The sequence below is a fragment of the Manis javanica genome, chromosome 13, assembly GCF_040802235.1.
Source record: "Manis javanica isolate MJ-LG chromosome 13, MJ_LKY, whole genome shotgun sequence".
NCBI classification, from domain to species: Eukaryota; Metazoa; Chordata; class Mammalia; order Pholidota; family Manidae; genus Manis; species Manis javanica.
The window spans coordinates 43,877,160-43,899,062 of record NC_133168.1 but is presented as its reverse complement, the minus strand read 5'-3'; the positions used below and the strand labels follow the sequence as shown (position 1 = coordinate 43,899,062).

The window sequence follows — 21,903 nt, the reverse complement described above, 5'->3', positions numbered from 1 at the left end:
GTCATGTTTTTTTGGTTGTAGAATTTATTAACTCTTCCATTTGGTTCAAAATATAGGAGGACATTTTGATAAGTACTTTGAGGGAGACACATTTTTCTTTTGTCTCAAGTTCCAATATGGCTCAGTGTAGCACTTATATGGATGGAGGGCAGCAACAGAAATGAAAATATTGATGTAGGTGCTAAAATTTCCAGTGAGTGAGGGGCTCGTTGGGACATAAAAAAGATGGTAATGACAAGAAGGGTTATAAAAATGTATGCATTTCAGAGAAGGAAGGTTTCTGGTTTTGGAAAAAAAATAATAGTAAGTATAAAGGTTGCCAAAAATTTCTCCAGGTCCTCAGGTCTAAGAGAAAACACTGCGCCTGCTTGACAGACTGTGTGAGAAAACGAGTCCTCAAAGTATGGTCAGTTCCCCAGGAAAGAAGGCAGGTGAAGGGAACACAGAGAAGAAATTGAGGATTTTGCTAAGGAGAGACTACAGTTTCAAGATGGTAGTGTGTGGCATTTTTCATGTGAAGTTTTCAAGGAAAATGAAAATAACGAATTAGTCCTTGTTCACTTCCAAACTATGTATAGTATTCTGGACCAGGGACAACTATGTTTTACCTCTTTCTATTCATTTTAAAGAGATTACTATCCACACCATTGTATATTAAGTGAGTATAGACTATCTACATTTATCATTTAATTTTAGGTTCAGGATTATAAGAAAAATAGAGACCAGATCAAGAGTAGTGATGCTCATCACCCAGAGATGAATCCACAGACATAATTCTTTGTTTAGGTCCTTTGGGAGGATGTGAGAGTGATTTTAACTGTATATTCGATTGCCATATGGGTAGGATGAGACACGGTGCAATGGGTGATTTTGTGTGTGCTTGCACTCATATATACATATATATACACAATCAAGAGGAGACATCTATTATTTTGCTCAGCTTAGCACTCCTCATTACCATCTTCTGACAATGACATCCTCCTCCTTGGGCAATCGCTCCTCTTCTCACCCCTCTTACCTGGGAGGCTTCTAGCAAAGAGGCCAATCATTGTCCAGAGCATCTAAGGCCACAAGAGATTGGCTTAGGTCAATCAAAGTGCCTCCTTATTCTGGTTACGGAAATTGATTTGGGGATCTGCATGTGATTTAAACCACATCAGTAGGGGTCCATCTCTATAATTATTATATGCAGACTTGGAAAAGACAACTCTTCCTTCTGGGATCATAATCTTAATTGATCTGAATAAACCTGGGGTTATCTATTCACATGCCCAAAACTTGCGCCATCACATGGAGAATGTCTTTATAATGTAGGAGAGAATGAAGTAAATACAGACATAAGAACAGAGATGAAAAGTGGAGAAAATGGCCATATTATTCACATCCCTAGATTCAAGGATATGTAAAATGACTGACCTTTTCTTAGGATTCAGAGTAGACAGAAAGGAATTTGGATTTATGGAAAATGGGTTTATTGTTAAAATCACAAAAGACTAGATAATAAAAAAAACAGCAAGGTGTAACTTAAAGAGCAGCAGGCTAAGAGTCAGGATAACTGGATTCTAGTTCAGGCTCTTCAATAATAATTCATGTAGATGTGGGCAAGTCACTTAGTCTTTCTTACTCTCAGTTCTCTACTTTTTAAATGACAAAATCAGCTTAAATTACTTCTAGGTCCGTAAGACTAGAAGCATACATGTCTCAGATAATTCGAAACTAATCACACTTTAAAATAAGTGCCCCACCTGTGAATAGTTGTTTAATATTTTTTCTTACAGTAACATTTTCTTTTTATTTGCTTTTAAGCTTTCTATTTAAAAAAAAATATGATGCTGCTAGATTAATCCAGTGGAATGTAAATGTAATCAGTGACTGAATCAAACATGTCTGTAGTCCACAACATTTCCAAAGCAAAAGCAAAATTATACATCCTTCTAATTTGAACCAGCTGAAGTAACTGCTGATTTTTATAGTTCAATGAAATAACAAATTGTCAGAATTGATTGTCTCTGCAGATTATAGTGCCGACTACATATGTACCCAGAGGAACAGTGGCCCCTAAACTGAATTTAGAGGTTCTTGACGTTTAACATTGGAAACGCCCTTGATGTGTTCTTTCAGTGGGGATCTCAACCCTTTCAGTCTGTCCTTCTGACTCCCATCCCAGGCTTATGGCAACTAAGTTCATCATCAGGGCCAACCAACTAGGACAAACTGCAGTGGCTGCACAGAATGCAGTATGGGAGAGCATCCCTAGACTGTTTGCAAGCTCAAGGGAGAGGATGTTATGGAAATAGGTAGTGTCTGCAAGGGGTTCAATCCTTGAAAAAGTGGCTTTTGTGACTGCGATGGGGATGTGCCATCCATATACTAACTTAATTTGTATTCCAAACGTCATTTTCCTCTTAACAGAAAACTTTTAAATTCAGTTTCTAAATACTAAGTCTGAGCCTTTGATTTGTATATAACTGCCTTCCCTACTGGGTGATACACTTTGGGATGAGGGTGCTTTCCACATTCTTCTTCATTTACAACCATCTATTCTACTTACTGACCATGCCAAGACAGCATGAATTTATATCCCTAGTGCCTTTCACAACTCGAATTTGTTCCCAGCATGATATACCACTTATATTGGTTTGAAATTCTGTTCTAAACTTAGAGCCCATGATGTCTGTGTGGGATGTAAAGTTGACAAAACACGTACTTTTTTCCTAATGCAAATCCTACATGCATTGATTTTCAGGTAGTCAGGCTGACACTGTTGGGGGCGTGTAAGACAGAAAATAACTCCTGTTAAATAAAAGGGTAAGGAGTGAGGAAAGAGGAACAGATCTATTTTGTTAAGTGTAATTTTCAGAGACATAGAGCAAATGGTTCTTTCTGTTTTGAAGGAGATTAAGAATAAAAGTAAAGTATGTAAAATAAGAGTGAATACATGTTAGGAGGTCAAGAAAAGCTGACAGTCTGCCAGTTGTGACAACATTTAATAATATTCGAATTAATTACAATATTGAAAATGGAAAACTCTGACTTCAAATGAATAATGAATAAGAAAACCAGACATGGCTCTGAGGTGAAATGTGATTTCCATGAGGATGGGAACATTTAACATTTATACAACAGTTCATATTCTCAAAGTCGTATATCAGTGACAACTGTGAAATACATCTTTAATTTGAATTGATGAAATACTCTGCAAGGGTCATTCAGGGGTAGTACCCTCCCCTCCCCAAATTAAAGGAGACAGAGAGAAAGAAGCAATTTAGATAAACGTTTAAAAACTGCTCTTAAAATGGAAGTCAAATGCCCTTATATCCAAACGTTTGAAATGATTTAATTCTTGGTAGGTATGTCTTTGTTGTTTGTTCACATGAATATTCATAGTATGTTGCAACTATTCATGTATTTAGAAGTTAAGGGTAATACACATTCTGAATGCAAAAAGATTGATTTATAAAAATGCACTGTAATCCTTAAAAACTACTTTAAATTAAAGCCTTGTAGTTCATGTATTTTCTCTAAAACTGTCATCTCTGTACTGCTCTTCCCATATCCTTGCCTTGGTTGAACTTCAGCTAAAATATTTCTTGAAGGCTATGGAGATTTCAGTCCAACTATCTTTCTCTGTTTTATGTTGAATCTATTAACATGGATATGGAGAACTAAAAAATAGTCCTGTGGTGGAGATTTCATTCCTATAATAGGGTTTAAGTTGTATGTCACTGCCAGCACCAATTCTACCCCTTGTAGTTATGGCCCCAAATCAAGTTCTCCCCATGGAATGAAGCAGGAGTAGTCCATGTCACTTCCAAGCTTGATCCATGCAGTCTTGCTAGCCTTTCCCCTTTTTTGTGGCTGGAGTGATAAAGACCTGAACAGTTTCAGAAGTCACATAAAGTTGGCAGAGCTGCTCTCCTAGATCTCTAAATGACCCTGTGGAGAATAGCTGCTCATTAATTACCCTGGAGCACCTCCCTGGACTGTTATCCTGAGAGGCATGTTAAGTTATTGTTTTGTTTGAGAAGTGTGTTTGGAGGTTTTGTTTTTGGTTTTGCCCATTTTATTACCTTAATTACTGACTTACCCTGTAAGTCTGGGTTTGTTACTATAAAGTCATGGTCTCTAAGCCCAACTGGGCACTCAGTGGAACTCTGCAGTTCTTAGAAGCTGCCTCTGTCTCTGCAGCTTTTTGAAGCTTTTAGAACTCTCTTCAACATGTCGTTCTAACCTCCAACCCTCAATTTCTTAGATGACATTGCCTCATAGGGAAAGCAATACCATCAGGCATGAATTCCTTTAATTTTTTCCCTTTAACTCCTCAAAAATTATCCATATTCTGATCTTAATTCTTTTCAGTTTACTAATCATTTTATTTCTATTTAGAAGTGTTCTCCACATGAACTGTTATTTTATCCTTTTATCTGCTTAAAGCTTTCTCTATATTCCTTATCTTCTCTTTCTTCTGTATCATTTATCTCTCCTCCTTCATTCCTGTGGGATAAACAGGTTCAAGATGCTCATCTGTAAAAATAATCTCCTGTGTTACCCTGTGTCCCCTTCTAATTCTTAATTCATCTCATTCATTTGCTTTCATATATGCTTCCTTGAAGATATTTTAGGTTCTCCCTTCATTGTATGACCTCTCATTCTGTAGTCTGGCTTGTATTTCTAAAGCTTCCTTTAAATTTTCTTGAGGAAACTGTGATGATCACCTCGTTGTTGAATTCATTATTTCTAAAGGGTAAATTTAATCTATTCATGCTTTTACTTAAAACACTTCAATGTCGTCCTGAAGTAGAGATAAGTCCAAACACCGTATGACTTGAAGACACTTAAATATGTGGCTCTTTTTATTCTCTTGTTTCTTATTTTGTAGCTTCCTTCCAAGTACTGGTGACCAAATCTTAGTGAACAATTTAAAGTTCATTATGTTTAAACCTTTATAATTTTTTCTGAGATATTTCCTCTTCTGGGAGGTATGTCCTCAATCAACCATTTATTTAAATAATTTCTTACACTTTAAGATCCAACTCCAGTATTTCTTCCTCTTAAAGCCTTTCCTGTTGCATTAAAACTTTTCTGCCATCCACTGCAGAGTGTTTATTCTACTTTAGAACTTACCGTATTTCCATTTTAATGTTTGGTATATTTCTATCACTCTTGTACTGGACTGAGAGCTATTTGAAGGCAAAATCCTTGTTTTACTCATCTTAATATTCTTAGAACCTAGCTTATTGCTGAGGGTACAGCAAGGATATAATATATATATATATATATTTATTTATTTATTTAGCAGTGGAAATAATGACTGTAAGTTATTTCCTTATTTATAAATAAGCCCAGAAACGTTGTTATCCAGTAATGATAAACCAGATATAACAGATTGCACTGTAGATAATGCTGAACATGTAAGAATGTAAACAAGATTTGATGAATTTTATCAAAATTAACAAATAGAAATACCCATTTAAATTATTTTTAGAGTAAAAAATTCTAAGAACTGGTCAGCAGATATTCTTTTGTAAGAAAGATATTTATGCTTTTATAAGAAAATTAAAAAGCATAAATCATAAATTGTTTTTGAATAGCAAACAGTACTACAGACTGAAGGTCATATGTCATAGAATGCCGAGAAGAAAGCAGTAATCTGAACTATGCACTCCACAGGGGCCATCCCCTGCAGGATACTGCAGATCCTAATAAAAAGGGCAGTGGTAGGGCAGAAGACACTTATTCAGAAAAAGGAATCTCTAAGAAGGAAGGTGTATCCATTGCCTTTGTTAATTGAAGACTAGATTGATGTAGGCAAATTTCTGAGAGAACGTTTGACAATGTCAAATGTTTGTGAGGAAAGAAGCCTGATACTGGAGACTCAGCTATTCATGAGTCAGAGTTAAAGAGAGCAAAGTTTTTAATTGCACTGGAATGCCTTCTGTCATTTGAAACGAGCTGGATTACACAGTTTCTAAATAATCAGATGGCAAGCCAAACCTATGGAATGACTTTCAACCTTTGGTTAAAGAAATGAGCACAGGCCATTTAGGGAAAAGCAATGAAGAAGGGAAAAGATTTTCCATGACACAAATAGAACACAAAACAATTTAAAATGAAGTGAACAGTAGCCTTGAGATGAAGTAAGATTAATGAACTAATAGTTCAATAGGCTTTTTTTGTGATTCCAAAGATTATCGAGTGAGAGCTTCAGAGGAATGTCCAGGTCATGTGATGGGATTTTAAAATTTGCTAGATGAAAGCAAATACAATCAAATGGTCTGTAAATTCACTTTCAGTGTTCTTAGTTTCTTCTATATTTCTTCATTTTAAAGTTTAAAAGTATAATATTTATTCTCTCTTTGTCTAGTTTGTTTTCTCCAAGTATTTTTTCACCTACAAAACTAAAAGTAAAGCATTTCTCTTTTGAATGTTTCCCCTGGTAAGCTACTTTAACCAAGGCAGTGAAATAGTAGGTTACATTTTGTTGATTCTAATATAAAATTTCTAATGTTATGACACTCTATCCCCTTCCTCCCACTGTTTTTCCAAAATTATTCAGATTGGTTATTTATCTTTGTCTTCTTTTAAAATAAATGTGAAGTCTTAAGCAGACATAAAAGTTATGCCTATTATTATTTTAAGATCTAAAAACAGAGCACTTTCTAACCCAATTATATATCCCACAAATTTAATTGCACTCTGTTTAACTATAAAACATTCTATGATTATTTTTCTATTGCTGTATTTCTATTTACCACCAATTCATGTACAGGTTATTCAAGCATAAGCTGTTTGGGTCTGTATATTAAGAAGCTGAAGCTCTTGAGAAGTACCCCCAGTCCTTGAGAAATTGGTGACTGGTAGTTTATTCCCAATTATATCTCTTCTCACTACTCTATTAATAAAGCAACCAAACAAAAAATAATTGAACTGTATAGGATAGTATAGTATGGTCTTAAAATGATTTAAAGTTTTTAAGTTTAAAAAATTTTTATTTTGTGATATTAGGATGGAAACCAGAAATCAGCAAAACTTCTCTGGTTGCCTCCTGAATCATTTTACATTCTGAAATTGAATGCAGAGGAAACTATCTTGTTCATAGCTAAGTGCAATATGCATCTTACTAATTGTTAGCTTATGGTAATAGCTGACAGAGCAACCAGAGTTTTAAAACTTGCTCTAATTTTTGTCTACGACCTTGAATATATAAAATACCTAGTGAAAATCACAAGGGGATAATGATCAGTATAATCAGGTTGCAGAGGCAGGTTGGACTGCGTGAAACATTTAACAGGAGAATTTACCATTGACTTATACAGACCAGATCAGTTAATAATGCAGCCAGGAACAGTTGTTAAAGCAAGGATAAGTCTACCTGTAGTGATCTTACAGAAAGGGAAAATATGAGAGTATACCAGAAGTTACTACCAAGAAGAGAAAACTCCCCACCACTTTGGGGTCATGGTGAAACAATCCAATGAACTGGTAAGTTCTCTTTAAAATGAATACCTGTTAAGAAATGTAAAAAGACCAAAAATTTAGGGAAGGCAAACATACTGCTCATAAGAGTTATTCATTGAGTGTCCTGAAGAACCCTTCGAATATCAGTTACTTGGTTTTAGAAAGTTTCACAGAGTTCTATTTGAAATTCAAAGACATATCTAATGGAAGAAAAAGTTCTTATAGCTCCAAAATGAGAAATATACTGGTTTCTTAATGTCCAATAAGATTCTTCAACTCATCTGGTAGATGAGTTTTAAAAACTTATTCTCTTACAAACATGTTTACTCACTAGTATATTTTTACTCTTCTTTTTCCATGTAATATGTATACCATGATATTACTGATTGGGAATTTAAGAGTGTCAATCACTGGGAATTTAGTATTCTTGCCTTATAGTTTTATTTCAACTTTTTATTGAATAAGAGTCTGAAATTGTGTCCCTCCCCCAATTTAGCTAATCTTATTTAGTCTCTGATCCATCTACATTCTTAATGAGTTACAAAAGGAATTATTGTTTCTTTAGTTAACTATAGTGGAAGACTATGGAAGTGAATGACAAATGGAGATACAAAACACTATGTGATAGTGTATGGTGATGCCTTTGGGGGCAAACTGAGGAGAACTCTGCTTTTAGGGTTCTTCCTCCCTGCCTTAGAAAGTAGACACTACCCCAGTGAGCCAGGAGGGTGTTCTGAGGAGTTTGCCATCTGCTGGTGGATCTAGTATGACATGATCCATTTTCCCTGCAAACGGCAGTGCCTGTAATAAAGTCTCACCTTTTGGGAAAGGTGTCAGACTTGTATTCAAAAATCTCTAAGCCCATACAAGGTATAGGATCTTATACAAAACCTAGAATTATTTCCTTTTTTGAGCATTAAGATTGCTTGTTTGCTAATCTATTTTCTGAAGTGAACACTTCCTATTGTGCAAGGAATTGGAGCAAGAAATACAGAACTGCTGACATGGAGGAGGTTTTTGTCTATGGAAATAGCTGTTACAGCATCTTCTGGGTCTCAGATATTAATACAAGATGCATGAGTCTGCTTTATGATCTCTGAAGTACCATAAATTACAAGAGGTTCTGACTTAAGGGCAGCAAGTTAAGGCTAAAAGTTCAAACTACAAATATTTATTAGGTTGAGTGTGAGAATAAAATGAAAGACAAGTGTAGTCAACCCTTGATTATTCAGATTGGCTAGAGTTTGTGATTTTCAGTGCCCTTTGATTCTCCTTCTCCTTCCAACCACCAACTATTGCATCTTACTCTGCTCATTAACACCTGTCTAGGAGTGGGAAGGTGAAATGCTAATCAGCCAATTTGTCTAATTGTTAGCTGCTAAGATCCTTATCATTTTATTTTCTTGAAGTTGAGGTAGGGAACAGTTTTACTAAAATGTGGGCTGTGAGTTTCTAAATTTTATGCCACCTTCCCTTTCCTTCACTGCATAGATACATTTAGAAATTTTGTTTCCAGTTAATTATTAAAAGAAATAAAGGAATCTAGTAATTCATCTGTTCTCAAGTGCCAGTAGAACTTCACATACGAATTTCTTACTGGCCAGTATTTGGAAAAATCTTAATACTCTACAAGGAAGCTTCAGGATTTAATAGCTGCAACTTTAAGTGTAGCTCTTTATATAAATAACTGCACTTGCTAAGTGAATTTAGACGAGTAGGGATTCAATTTGGAGAAAATGACTTAAGAGCACCTTCCCCTTTGCCTCTGGTAGACAGTACAAGACCCTCCCCACACCAAATAAGGGGAAGAGGAATGTTTTGAGCTTTAAGGGCACTAAGAATACATCTGAGCTATCACAGATAAGATTACTTTCAACTCTTTATTTCATGTTTTCTGACGTAGACCCCAGGATCTGTAATTATCTTAAGGAAACTGCGGGGGCTTAGACAGTACTTTTTAGTTCTTTTGCCTTTTCCCCCACCCCTTCTTTCTTTGGGGCTGGAGAAGTGTGTGTGTGTGTGTGTGTGTGTGTGTGTGTGTGTGTGTGTGTGTGTGTGTGTGTGTGTGTGTGTGTGTGTGTGTGTGTGTGTGTGTGTGTGTGGTGTGTGTGTCTGGAGAAGTGTGTGTGTGTGTGTGTGCCAAAAAAAAAAACGTGCTGAAGAGTCCTATGGTGATGAGGCTATTTTTGTTCGAAGCTGATACTTCTGCCTGAGCCACAAGTGCTGCTTGGAAAGGGCTCAGGTTGTTTTCACGGGGAGAACTCTGCAGAGAAGAGAAAAAGTTCAGCAGGACAACCAAGGAGCAGTAGAAACAGCCAGGAAAACGAACAGCCCTCACGTTTCCACACAGAACCCTCGTCAGAGTTCTCGCATCCTAAAGTATTCTGTGAGGTGCCACTTGACCGGAACTTTTCTCCTGCCTTTTCCTGTCTCCAACCATCATGACTGAGATCACTGCTGAAGGTATTGCTACCATTCCTTTGTTCAAAATCATTTTTTTCTAAGTTTAAACATTAAATGCAGCCAGGGGAAAAAAAAGGTGCAAATTGACAGCAACATTTGACCCTAAATATGCCGACTTAAGATGTTGTTTTTAGAGAATTGTCTTGATCAAAGATTCCATAAGGAATTGGAGAAGTGGATTTGGGAGCTGAAAGGCTGACAGATCTGTGTAATGGGGGGAAGGGGAAAGGTTTCTCTGAAATTTTGCATGAGGAAACTGTTCTTTGCTATGCCAAAGGCTCCAGTAGTTAACAGTTGTCACCCACACCTCTATAAATAGCTGTGGTCAAAGAACATTATGGCTGATATCTTTCTTACCTTGCAAAACTTACAGGCTTGCAAGGATGGAGACTACAATGAATTTAAAATGTTGCATTTAATGTTTAAACTTAGAAAAAATGATTTTGAGCATTTTTGCCTTATTTTATTTAAATGTGGAGGTCTTAAATTTGTCCTCCCTTCCCAACTCAAGTATATAAATATGCTCACACACATACATAAGATGTATATACAATTTAAGATACAAGTGCCCCCACCAATTTTATTATTGGTGGATATTTAGAAACAAGGTTTGGAATTGCACAAAATCATTATAGATCAATATGATTTAAAAAATAGAGCAATTTGAGTTCTGATCATTGTCACTCATGTTTTCTGTATTTTTTTACCTCTACATGATGAAGTCTATATTGCAGTAAATATTTGCTGTTTTAATGTTTATTCTGAAAAGATATGTGCCATAACTAATTTTTATTTGACCAAGGTACCAATAGTTTCACTAATATATAATGTATGTAAAATAGATTTAAATATGTAAATGAAAAAATGAATAAATATATTACACACACACACACACACACACATATATATATATATATATATATTTTATAATAAAAGGACCCTTCAACAAGCAACACAATCCGGTTCTAGCTGGGGTAAAAAATTGGGAGGTGGATCTAAAATTTGCTTCTGACAGCTGTAAGCAAATCAGACAGGTGGTGCTCTCGACAGCTTCCAAGTTGAATGCTGTGCTCGTTTGTTTTTAATCAGACAACTGAAAAATAGAATGTGTGTTTTTGGCTCTTTGAGCAGACATTAATAGGGATATGCAGTAATTTCAAAGTCAGAGATTTTCCAGCAGTGTTTATGAGGAGAAACAACTTACTTGTACTTTCCACTGAAAAATTTAGTCTGGCACTCCAAATTAATAAAAACAATTACTGAGTGATTTCTGTGTATTAGGTATTTTGCTCAAGACTTCATGTGCATTGTTTGTTTAAACCTTACACAATTCAGTTCGGTAGGTGTTATTATCTCCATTTTGCAGAAATAGAAACTGTAACTTAGATGCTTGGTGACTTGCTCAAGACTATGGCTCAAGACCAACTCTCTTAAATCTAGTTTGTGTCTTTTCTGTTTTGTAAGAAGGTGTCAGGTTTACTCTACCAATTTTAGTTGAGAATTCACTAACTAAAAATAAATAGCATTTTTTCCTATTCCTTAGATATTCTGTGCCATGTGGTTTTTAGTTTGCCCTAAAGAGAGCTATCTATAAACAATTCTTGCTTAGCCCTGCACAATTACTAAGATACCTATGAATATGTTTCCCTTCTTCTGCACAGGGTGTGGCTGCTGATGCAGGAGATCACTTGGCCAAAACATTTTGCCTCGGTTATGGATTATACTCTGTAGACCTTTGTACTTGATTCATAAAACTTTTTATAGAAAAATTACTGATTATGAACTAGAACTTTTGTTTCTGTCTTGTCCCTGTGGAGAGCTTAAAGGTTTTTGAAAGACCTCCTAGTATCACTATAAAATATCACTGAATTAGTAACAAATTAAAAATGTAAAGCCACCATCTGTTTCCTGGGTGATGGTCATTTCCTACTCCAAGACCTTAACAGTTCATAGAACCTATTTCATCTGAACATCAATTATGTACATTTTCTCTTTTCTGGAATGATATATTAATTGTATTTCTCAAATAACAGTTGGACTGCCAACTCAAATGAGCTTGACTCTTCAGGTCAGTACCAGTCAAAGTGACTGCCCTAAGTTTCTTGTACTTTGCTTTACTGTACTCTTTTATTTTGTCTTTTATGATCCTCACCTTTTGTGCCCCAGCTACAATAGTGTTCCAGTCTTTTGTTAGAGGTTTGCATTTGTACAGGGCCTTGGTATAAGTTATTTCTTCATCCTGGAATATTCTTTCATCTTATCTGCTCTATTTCTTGTGCTACCACATTTGGGTACACTACTAAAATGTAAGTACTGCATCAGTAACCTTATAACATCTACTGGTGACTCTTCCCATCCATTTAACACAAAGCAAGCAAGCACCCTGTAGCATTTAAGAAAGGTAGAGCTAAGAGTAGCCCCTTAGGTCAGTTTTTGGAAAACTGAGGCTCAGATTACATGACTCTCCCATGGTCACTGATAATTAGGAGTGGTCTGAGGATACATTTCATGTCTCCTATGGCTTTTCTCAGTGCTTAGCTTATCCAACTATAATGCAGGGCATGTCAACTAATCATGCCAAGTTTCACATGGATTTCCACCACATGTTCCAAACTGGATTTCATCTGACAGAAGAAAGGAAATAATGCTAGATATGGAATTGTTTTTCAGGTACAGAGCAATAGATGAAGTAGAACCAGGACAAAGTTGAACCCCAAAGAATATAAATACAGCAAAACAGAATGAACAAAACAGCAGTAGACTCATAGACACTGAGAAGGGACTGAGTGGGGATGGGGTGTGGAAGGAGCAGGGGGAAGGGGATAAAAATTCTCAATCATAATGTAGGTTGGTCACAGGAATAGTAGTACAGCATGGAGAATATAGCCAATGATTCTGTAACATCTTCCTATGTTGACAAATAGTAACTACACTAGTTGGGGTGAGATTTAATAATATGGTAACTGTTGAACCGCTGTGTTGTATACTTTAAGACTGTATATTAATAAAATAAAGAAATATTTTAAAAAATGTTGAACCCCAAAGGATCTTGAGGAAGCAATGCCTTTGATTCTGGTTATGATAAATTAATAAAGATAATGGTAATGATAATAAAAAATTACATTTACATAGAAGATACTAAGAATTTGAGAAGTGAGGATCATTTAATCTATGAATGAATAGATACTTCTATTATTGTTGCTATTTATAGAATAGGAACCTGAAGCTTAGGGAGGTTAGGAATTTGCCTGAATTCACATAACAGGGATTTATATGCAGATCTCTTACCCCAGAGTCATGCTGAATACTTTCTCATGCTATGTGATATTAATACTTAGCCTGGTACTAATTCACAGGTTCTGGTTTGGGTAGGCTCAGGCTGCGTTGGGTAGGTTAGATCAGGCCCCAGGCTGGAGCAGGTTCAAAGAGTGTTAAGGTTTAGGACTATAAATAGGCTTTACTTCTTCTCACAGGCCATTATTCCTAGACAAATGCCAAAGTTAGCTCCACCTTCTGAGTTTAATACTAACTTTCAATCATCAATTCTAGCATCTATTTGATAATAGGTATCACTTTGCCAAATTAAAGTTTGGGTAATTTTGATTATGAAGTGAGGTTAAGTTAGTTCTTAATAGCTATGTGGAAAAGACAGAGGCTTTTAAAAGTTGATAAAATAATAATGTTTTCAAATTGCCAGTTAACTACTATATAATCAAATTGTGCCTTATAATAACCATTTAGGTAATTGTACTCTTTGGATCCAAGGACCTTCAAAATGTAGAAAAATACAAATTTTTAATAATGGATTCAACTAGGTAGAGATCCTGTATTTAATTACTGCACTTGCTAAAATACTTTGTTAAGGGAAATTCTTATTTTTAAAAAAAAGAGGTAGAAGCTCTGTGAAACTCTCAAATTTTAATTTATTATGACCTCAGGATTCAGGAGAAGAGTTATTGTACTATGTATGGAATTCTTTCCTTCCTCTTAGTTCAAACAGATTTAACTGCTTCTCTAACAAACCTCTATGAAAATTTGATATTCAAAATTTGGAGCAAAAATTCTCATTTATTTGACACAATTCACTGCTCTGACAGACTGCATAGCGCAAGAGCACCCATTTTTGCTCTGAAGAAAAAAAGATCAAGAATTCAGAGCCACACTACTTAACAACTATGCACACAGTTATATCGCCTAGAGCAGCCAATGGCAAAATTAAGAGAAGGAGGTGATGTAGCCTACTGTGTTTATCTTGTCAAAACCAAAAGTGGCTATTCTGGCCTAAGTGGAGACTTGCGTGTGGGGAGAGGAGGAAGTGGGTGAAGTCCTAGGTTCAGGCCCTAATCATGTCTGAGTTATGCTCTCCTGTTCAAGAAAAGCAATCACCCAGAGATTGCTGTAGATATATAGAATATCATTTTTAGTTCCAGGAACATATTTTAAAGTTGACACTGACAAGCCAGTGTACCTGGAGGTGTTCCATGATGGTGAGGCACAGTTAAATGAAGACTTGTGCCCAGGTCATTAAAGTAGAAGATTGGATTTTTTCATTGTGCAGCACTAGTGGACAATACAAAGAGCCATGGAGCAAAGCCTGGAAGCCACAGAAAAGGCAAGCTGTAGACAAAATATAAGGCAAAATCTCACCAACCATTAAAATGATAGCTAGAACCAACTCTATGACTCAAAAACAAAAAAAGGAGATAAAAAGAAAAATAGAAAAGCAACAAAGGGACACAGCCTCCAATTTTCAATAAATAGATGCATGATTAGCATGCTAAAAACTACACCACAGCCTCAGTCAGCATGATCCAGGCTATGAGGACCTCTACATAAAAAACAACCCAGCTCCTTCAAATAAGTTACTAGGAACAAAAACAGATGCCAAGAAAGCCTATACATTAAAAGAAATATAAAAATAGAGCAATCACCACAATATGTATAATTATTGGATCATGATTCAAACCCTTAAAAAACTCTGATGAAATAATTGGAAATTCAACACACTCTGAATGTTAGGTGATATTAATGAATTATTCTGTATTTAGTCAGATAACCATATTGTACTCTTAAAACTACATGTTAGTGATACATATTCAAATGTACATGGATGAGAAGACGCAATGTTTGAAATTTGCTTCTAAATAATGTGCTAAAAAGATGATGTAGATGGGATGAGTTCATGAAGTTTCATTATAATAATATTTTGTCTACTTTTATGAATATTTAAGCCTCTCCTTAAGAAAGGTCAGGAAAAAAAAGAATGAAGTTGATGTTTTTAGTAATGTGAATAATTTTTTAGTAAGATTTTACTTTTCATAATATATAGGTCAGTAAATCCACTGACTACCAAATCTATCTGTAAGTGCAAATTACCAAGTTGAACAGTCTACTGTTATTCAAATGAAAGCCAAACATGCTTGTATTAGACAGAACAGTCCAGAAATATACATTACACTTGTAACAACAGACAAGGAAATAAAGACTTTTTAATATATCCATTATTGTATGGGAATCTGGAGATTAGTTTCCTATCAATTCTCAAAATTATTAGTAACATTAATTACAGACATCCATTAGTAACATATCATTTTTGAGATGGTCTGTGCAAAAACCTGAGAAGAAATTAAAAACCTGAGAATTCAATATGATGCAAAGAAAAATAGTTCTAGAAAATGCTATGGTGAGGAACATCATGTTTATTGTCTGGCTATTAAGTGCCCAGGTGTTGCATGACAATTTTAAATATCATACAAAATCTGATAGGCTGAAAGGCAGATATCATCTAAACCTGATCAGTCTGACTCTAAAATTGTTTGATTTTCTTTACTGCTTGCTCCAGGTGAATTTAAAAAGAGAGAAGAAAAGCATATTGTGAAAACCAGTGGTCTATATAGTTCATTGAAAATTCAGAGGAGAAAAAGTAGTGCAAAGCTGAGGGAAGGCAGCATTACAATAATTAAAGGCAGTGTGATAGAGCAGAAAGTGTGTGAAGTTTCAAGTCAGAAATCCAGTTCAAGCATTAGCTCTACTACTTAACCATTCATTATCTGGGCAGCATGAGGTGGTCATAGGGAGGGGCCATACACTATGGGGTGAATCTGGGTTATTTGTGAATAACATGGCCAAGGAATTTTTCAGCATTTTACAAGATTATGCTAGTTGGAAAATTAAGTTTATGGGTTTTTTTTTAATTGTCCATAGCATTGTGATGCAAAATCTACAATAAAAGTGAACAGAAAATATATCTTTGTAGTGTCAGTCCTAGCTGGGTTCTGTCAAGAAGCTTTTTATTGTGGCTTTTATTATTTATAATAGAAATTCTTTCTGCTCCCACACCTGAAGCACCTGGTACCCATGGAGAATGTTCTGTTTGTCAGCTTTAATGCTTCTTAACTTTTCCCTATTTATTTTTGGTCATCATTGTGACTATAATTTAAAAACCATGCTATTTTACAATGCAAAAATGAATTGAGGTTATTCAGCTATTATTCCAAAGGCTTAGGAATCCTTAGAGACTTGAAGCTTCCAATGCTGTTTGCATTAATTTTTAATCAGTTAACAATATTTAATATGAGAGAAACATAAAATGGTGCAACGAAGCAATTTTAAAATCACCTACATTGACCTTTAGGTTGAATATATCAATTCGCAAAGAGAATGCATACATGGTTAAGATTTTCCAGTTAAGATTTTGGCTTTACAGTTATGGGTTTAGAACATTATTATTTTCTTTTTTCCCTTCAAATACAAAGAAAGCCTTTCAGGACATGCTCAATATATTTAAAAAATGCATACTATATATAGTAACACATTTAAAAAGAGCAAATTAGGGAAAAATCTTCATCTTCTAACTGTGGGTGGACATCCTATAATAATTCCCAGTTTATGGAGTTTAGGTTCTGTCAGCTTATGGAAGTGTTAGGAAGATCTTTCGAAGTCAAGTCTTTGCCTCCTCAATTCCCGTATTCTCGGGATAATATGAATGCCATGACAATTTCTAATAAATTTTTCTGCTTGTCTGAGCATCATATAAACATGTATTGTCACAAGTGAGTGTTATATAGAGATCGATGAACTTCCTGGCCCAAATAGTATTTTTTTCATCTTCAAAAGGAATTAAAGGGAATATCCTGGGCAAATGTATAATGAATAAATTCCTGCTCCCCTCTGTATAAGTTATGCTCTCTAAACATCAAACATCTCCACATCCCCATGCCTGAAGTCAAGCTGTCAAAGGCACTTGGAACTTATGATGTTGAGCCATCCTTTGGTATGGAAATGAGCTGTTTCCTTATAAATCACAGAGTCCATACTTAAATATTACACTTAAGTATTTACTTAGGTTTAGGGATTTCCTAATATGGCATCTGTAGCTGTGGCTAGGGCATGTGGTCTTCATTTAAACAAATTAAAATACAATCTTTTTAACCTAGAAGAAGAAAGACAATTTATGTTCAGCAACCTGATCTTTACATGGTTTTATTCATACAGCATGAGGCTAGAACTCCTTGGGACAGGCTGGTTTTATCCTAACTATTCATCTGGCACGTCATTCTACTCTTCCCAACACAGGTTACTGAAATATTGAGTTAAAAAAACTAAAAAAGAGCTCTGAATATGTAAAACTTAGTTTTAAACAATATTTAAAATGTTTTCTAAAACTGAGTTTAAAACCTTAGCTAAAAAAACTTTTTATTTAATATTTAAAATTTGTTTTTAAAAAATGTGTAAAAAACATTTAAAACTTTAGGGCATTGGTGAGCTTGTGGGTGTAAATCAGTTTCTACTTATTTATACTTTCAAATCCATTTTTAGCAAGATTTCCTTGGAAAGTTTTTTTTGTATCATTAATCTACAATTACATGAAGAACATTATGTTCACTAGGCTCCCCCCTTCACCAAGTCCCCACCCCCACCCCATTACAGTCACTGTCCATCAGCATAGTAAGATGCTGTAGAATCACTACTCGTCTTCTCTGTGTTGCACAGCCCTCCCCATGGCCCCCACCACATTATACATGCTAATCGTAATGCCCCCTTTCTTTTTCCCTGCCCTTATCCCTCCCTTCCCACCCATCCTCCCCAGTCCCTTTCCCTTTGGTAACTGTTAGTCCATTCTTGGGTTCTGTGATTCTGCTGCTGTTTTGTTCCTTCAGTTTTTCTTTGTTCTTATACTCCACATATGAGGAAAATCATTTGGTACTTGTATTTCTCTGCCTGGCTTATTTCACTGAGCATAATACCCTCTAGCTCCATCTATGTTGTTGCAAATGGTAGGATTTGTTTTCTTCTTATGGCTGAATAATATTCCATTGTGTATATGTACCATATCTTCTTTATCCATTCATCTACTGATGGACACTTAGGTTGCTTCCATATCTTGGCTATTGTATATAGTGCTGTGATAAACATAGGGGTGCATCTGTCTTTTTCAAACTGGGCTGCTGCATTCTTAGGGTAAATTCCTAGAAGTGGAATTCCTGGGTCAAATGGTATGTCAATTTTGAACTTTTTGAGGAACCTCCATTCTGCTAATTTACATTCCCACCAGCAGTGTAGGAGGGTTCCCCTTTCTCCACAACCTCGCCAACATTTGTTGTTGTTTGTCTTTTGGATGGTGGCGATCCTTACTGGTGTGAGGTGATATCTCATTGTGGTTTTAATTTGCATTTCTCTGATGACTAACGATGTGGAGCATCTTTTCATGTGTCTGTTGGCCATCTGAATTTCTTCTGTGGAGGACTGTCTGTTCAGCTCCTCTGCCCACTTTTTAATTGGATTATTTGCTTTTTGTTTGTTGAGGGTGCATGGGCTCTTTATACATTTTGGATGTCAGCCCTTTATTGGATCTGTCATTTATGAATATATTCTCCCATACTGTAGGATACCTTTTTGTTCTATTGATGGTGTCCTTTGCTGTACAGAAGCTTTTCAGCTTGATATAGTCCCACTTGTTCATTTTTGCTTTTGTTTCATATTTTATTACTACTAAAGCCAAAAGTGAGGAACATTTCTATTAATGGAAATTTATGAAGGTCATGGGTATAGAAGACAATTCTTTTGTGTTTTTCAACTCCTTTTTTTCAATTTTCATTTTTCAGTTCATTTTGAGTCAAAATGTAAGAATGCATATAAATTTTGTGGACATAATAACTTTGGAAAAATTCCAAATAAGTTGTACTCTCCTAAATCAGTGAATCTCGAAGTGTGGCCTCTATGCCACCAGCATCAGCATCACCTGGGGACTTAGAAAGGCTTACCTTTCTAATTAAGTTACTAATTAGGGTACACCTCAGACTTTGTGAATCATAAACTGTGAGAGTGGGGCCTAGAATAATCCTTTCAGATGGTCCTGATAGACTCTAAAGTTCGAGAACTACTACTCTAGTTAATTACATACAGACTTTTCAGCAAATTCCCTACCATTTCCAATTATATTAGGAATAAATATCCACATTATGTATGTAACATAGTGGCTTAAAATTAATGGAAGATTCCTTTTATGATACCTAACCCCTGTAATAAAGTATCCTGATTACTGGGAGGTATGCTTTCAATGATGAAGGACAAGGAAGAGGAGGAGGAGGAAAGGGATTCTTACTGTCAACAGACCCACTGAAGCAGATTCTCAATTTTTATCCCACTTGGAGATTTTGAAAATGGAAATGGAAATTTTTTTGTTGGTGTGTTTTAAAGATATGCTGGTTGTAAGCCAGAGAAGATAAATTACTTTCAATGTGTAAGATCCCACACAATACCTTGCTCTCCTGAGCAAGCCTAAGCAATCCTTTGCATAAAGGCATGCCCACATAATGCCTACTGATAAAGAGTAGAGACAGTATTAGTTAAGGTGCACAAAATATTGACACTCAAAACTATCCAAACCCTAAGCTGCAGAATCTGTGAATATGTTATCTTAAGTGGCACAAAGAAATTTTCAGGAGTGATTAAAATCAAGAACCAGGAGATGGAGCGATTATCCTGGTTTATCTGGGTGAGCCTAATCTAAACACATGAGTCCTTAAAAACTGAAAACCTTAGAAGTGAAGAAGACTCAAATGGTTGTGGTCAGAGGAGGATGTAATGTCAGCACCTGACAGACACTCCTGGATTTCAAGATGGGGGAAGAGGCTATGAGCCAAAGAATGTAGTAGTCCATGGAAGCTGGAAGGGGCAGAGACCGAATCTCTCCCAGAGCCTCCATAAAGGAATGGAGTCCTGCACACACCTCAATTTTAGTCCTTTGAATCCCATGTTGGACTTCTGAGTCACAGAATTGTAAAATAGTATGTTTTTGCTATTTTAAACCACAGAGTTTGTGGTAACTTATGTCAGTAGTAGAAAACTTATATCCTGCTGTCTATCTGATTACTGTAAATCTCTCTTACGCACTGGGACAAATTTTCAGAGGGCTCATATAAAATTGACATAAAAGATTTGGAAATTTATTTTCCACATAATTTCTTTTTAAGTAAGATAGTGTCCATTTTATATAAGAAACCTGAGACTATAAAGTTACCCTTTTTTCAGAGTCACAGAGCTCATTATTGGGACAATCAATACTAGATCAATAACTAACTAGTTATTCTTTATGTAGAAATGTATGCTGATTTTCCTTCCAATAAAATGGAGTTTTCTTGTAGTAACAATTCCATCCTAATAGTAAAGTTAGAAGGATACTTCGTTTTGGTTTATATTTTTCACTAGTGAATAATTGCAAGTCTTAGGAAAGAAGGTTATAGTTTGTGCAATATTTATTCCTTCTTAACATCTCTACAATTAATCTGCTTCCATTCAATTCTGTGAGCATTTCTGACACACAAACTGTGACTTGTTCTATAATCAATAACATTTGCATATATATATATTTAGTCATCTATACCCAATATATAATATGTACAGTCCACACTGTCTAGATGACTGTATAGTGAACTTTTTAAAAAGGCTTCCTTAGTTCTTAAACCAGGACACCTTGTCCTTCTTTGGAATGGGTATCCTTCACCTTCCTAGGTTTGCACATACCAGGAAGCAATGTACATTTTCCACTGGATAAGAACCTATTAATAGAAAACTGACACTGCAGCAGTTTAAAAAAAATCAGATTAAAGATTAATTTCATGGAACCCACAGTCATGTCAGCTAAACATGATCTATTTGAGGTAAGTGAAAAATGTGTGATCAATCTGCTTGCTGTTAAAACTAAAAAAAATATGTTTTCCTTTTATATTTGAATTCTTGAACTCTGAAACAGTCTTTCTTTTGTTCAGGATTTCTAAAGTTTTCTTGCATAAAGTTCCTGCAGATTTTAAGCTACTGACACAACTTTTTGCTCTTAAATATCTTCAAAATAAGACCATTAAAGAAAAAAGTGATCAGAAGATGGTATACAAGCAGATACGACAAGTGAGGTTAATTGAAATTTTTGAAGTAATAAAAGGTAGAAAAGGCAAACTTGAAATTAAATAAACTAAAGTTAGATCTGCAGAAAAAGTTAACTTATTTTGACCAGAAAATGTTGCAAATTCACTAAAGGGCAGCATGCATGTAGATATATCTTTGTCGATGAATATTAAAAGAAAAGTTTTAGAAAGGAAAGAATACAACAGAACAAAATTGTAAGTGGTTGGAAACCATGAATGCATAATATTTGTACAGTGTGTTGTGTATGCATATAAATAAATATGAAGTCCCATGTATTTAACTTTAATGCCTAAAATAAAATATGAATGGAAAGTTTTTATTTTAACAAATGTTGAGTTCCTTTAACATGAGACACTGTCATGAAGCATTAGAAGAAATTATTTGGTAACCATATTACAAAAAGTTATAACATTCTTACAGAGATAGTCTTTGATAAAAGTAATTAAAAAATATAAAAAGTTTGTTTTAAATATAACAGTAGCTTAATGTCAGCAGCTAGTAGCGATATTTATATTCTGGAATAATTCTGCAAGTATGTCTTATTTTCCTAAAGTTATA

The 21,903-nt window shown here is 35.2% G+C and overlaps 1 protein-coding gene across 16 annotated transcripts in view; it reads left to right on the top strand.

Moving 5' to 3' along the window:
* TRDN (triadin) overlaps positions 1 to 21,903 on the top strand; it is a 486,197-nt gene that overhangs the window by 83,813 nt on the left and 380,481 nt on the right. For all 16 annotated transcript variants that reach the window (XM_073219550.1, XM_073219549.1, XM_073219542.1 and 13 more), the window contains one exon: positions 9,655 to 9,921. In XM_073219550.1, coding sequence (XP_073075651.1) covers positions 9,900 to 9,921 — 22 coding nt within the window. In that variant the 5' untranslated portion in view covers positions 9,655 to 9,899. Of the gene's footprint in view, positions 1 to 9,654; positions 9,922 to 21,903 lie in introns of those variants that run through there.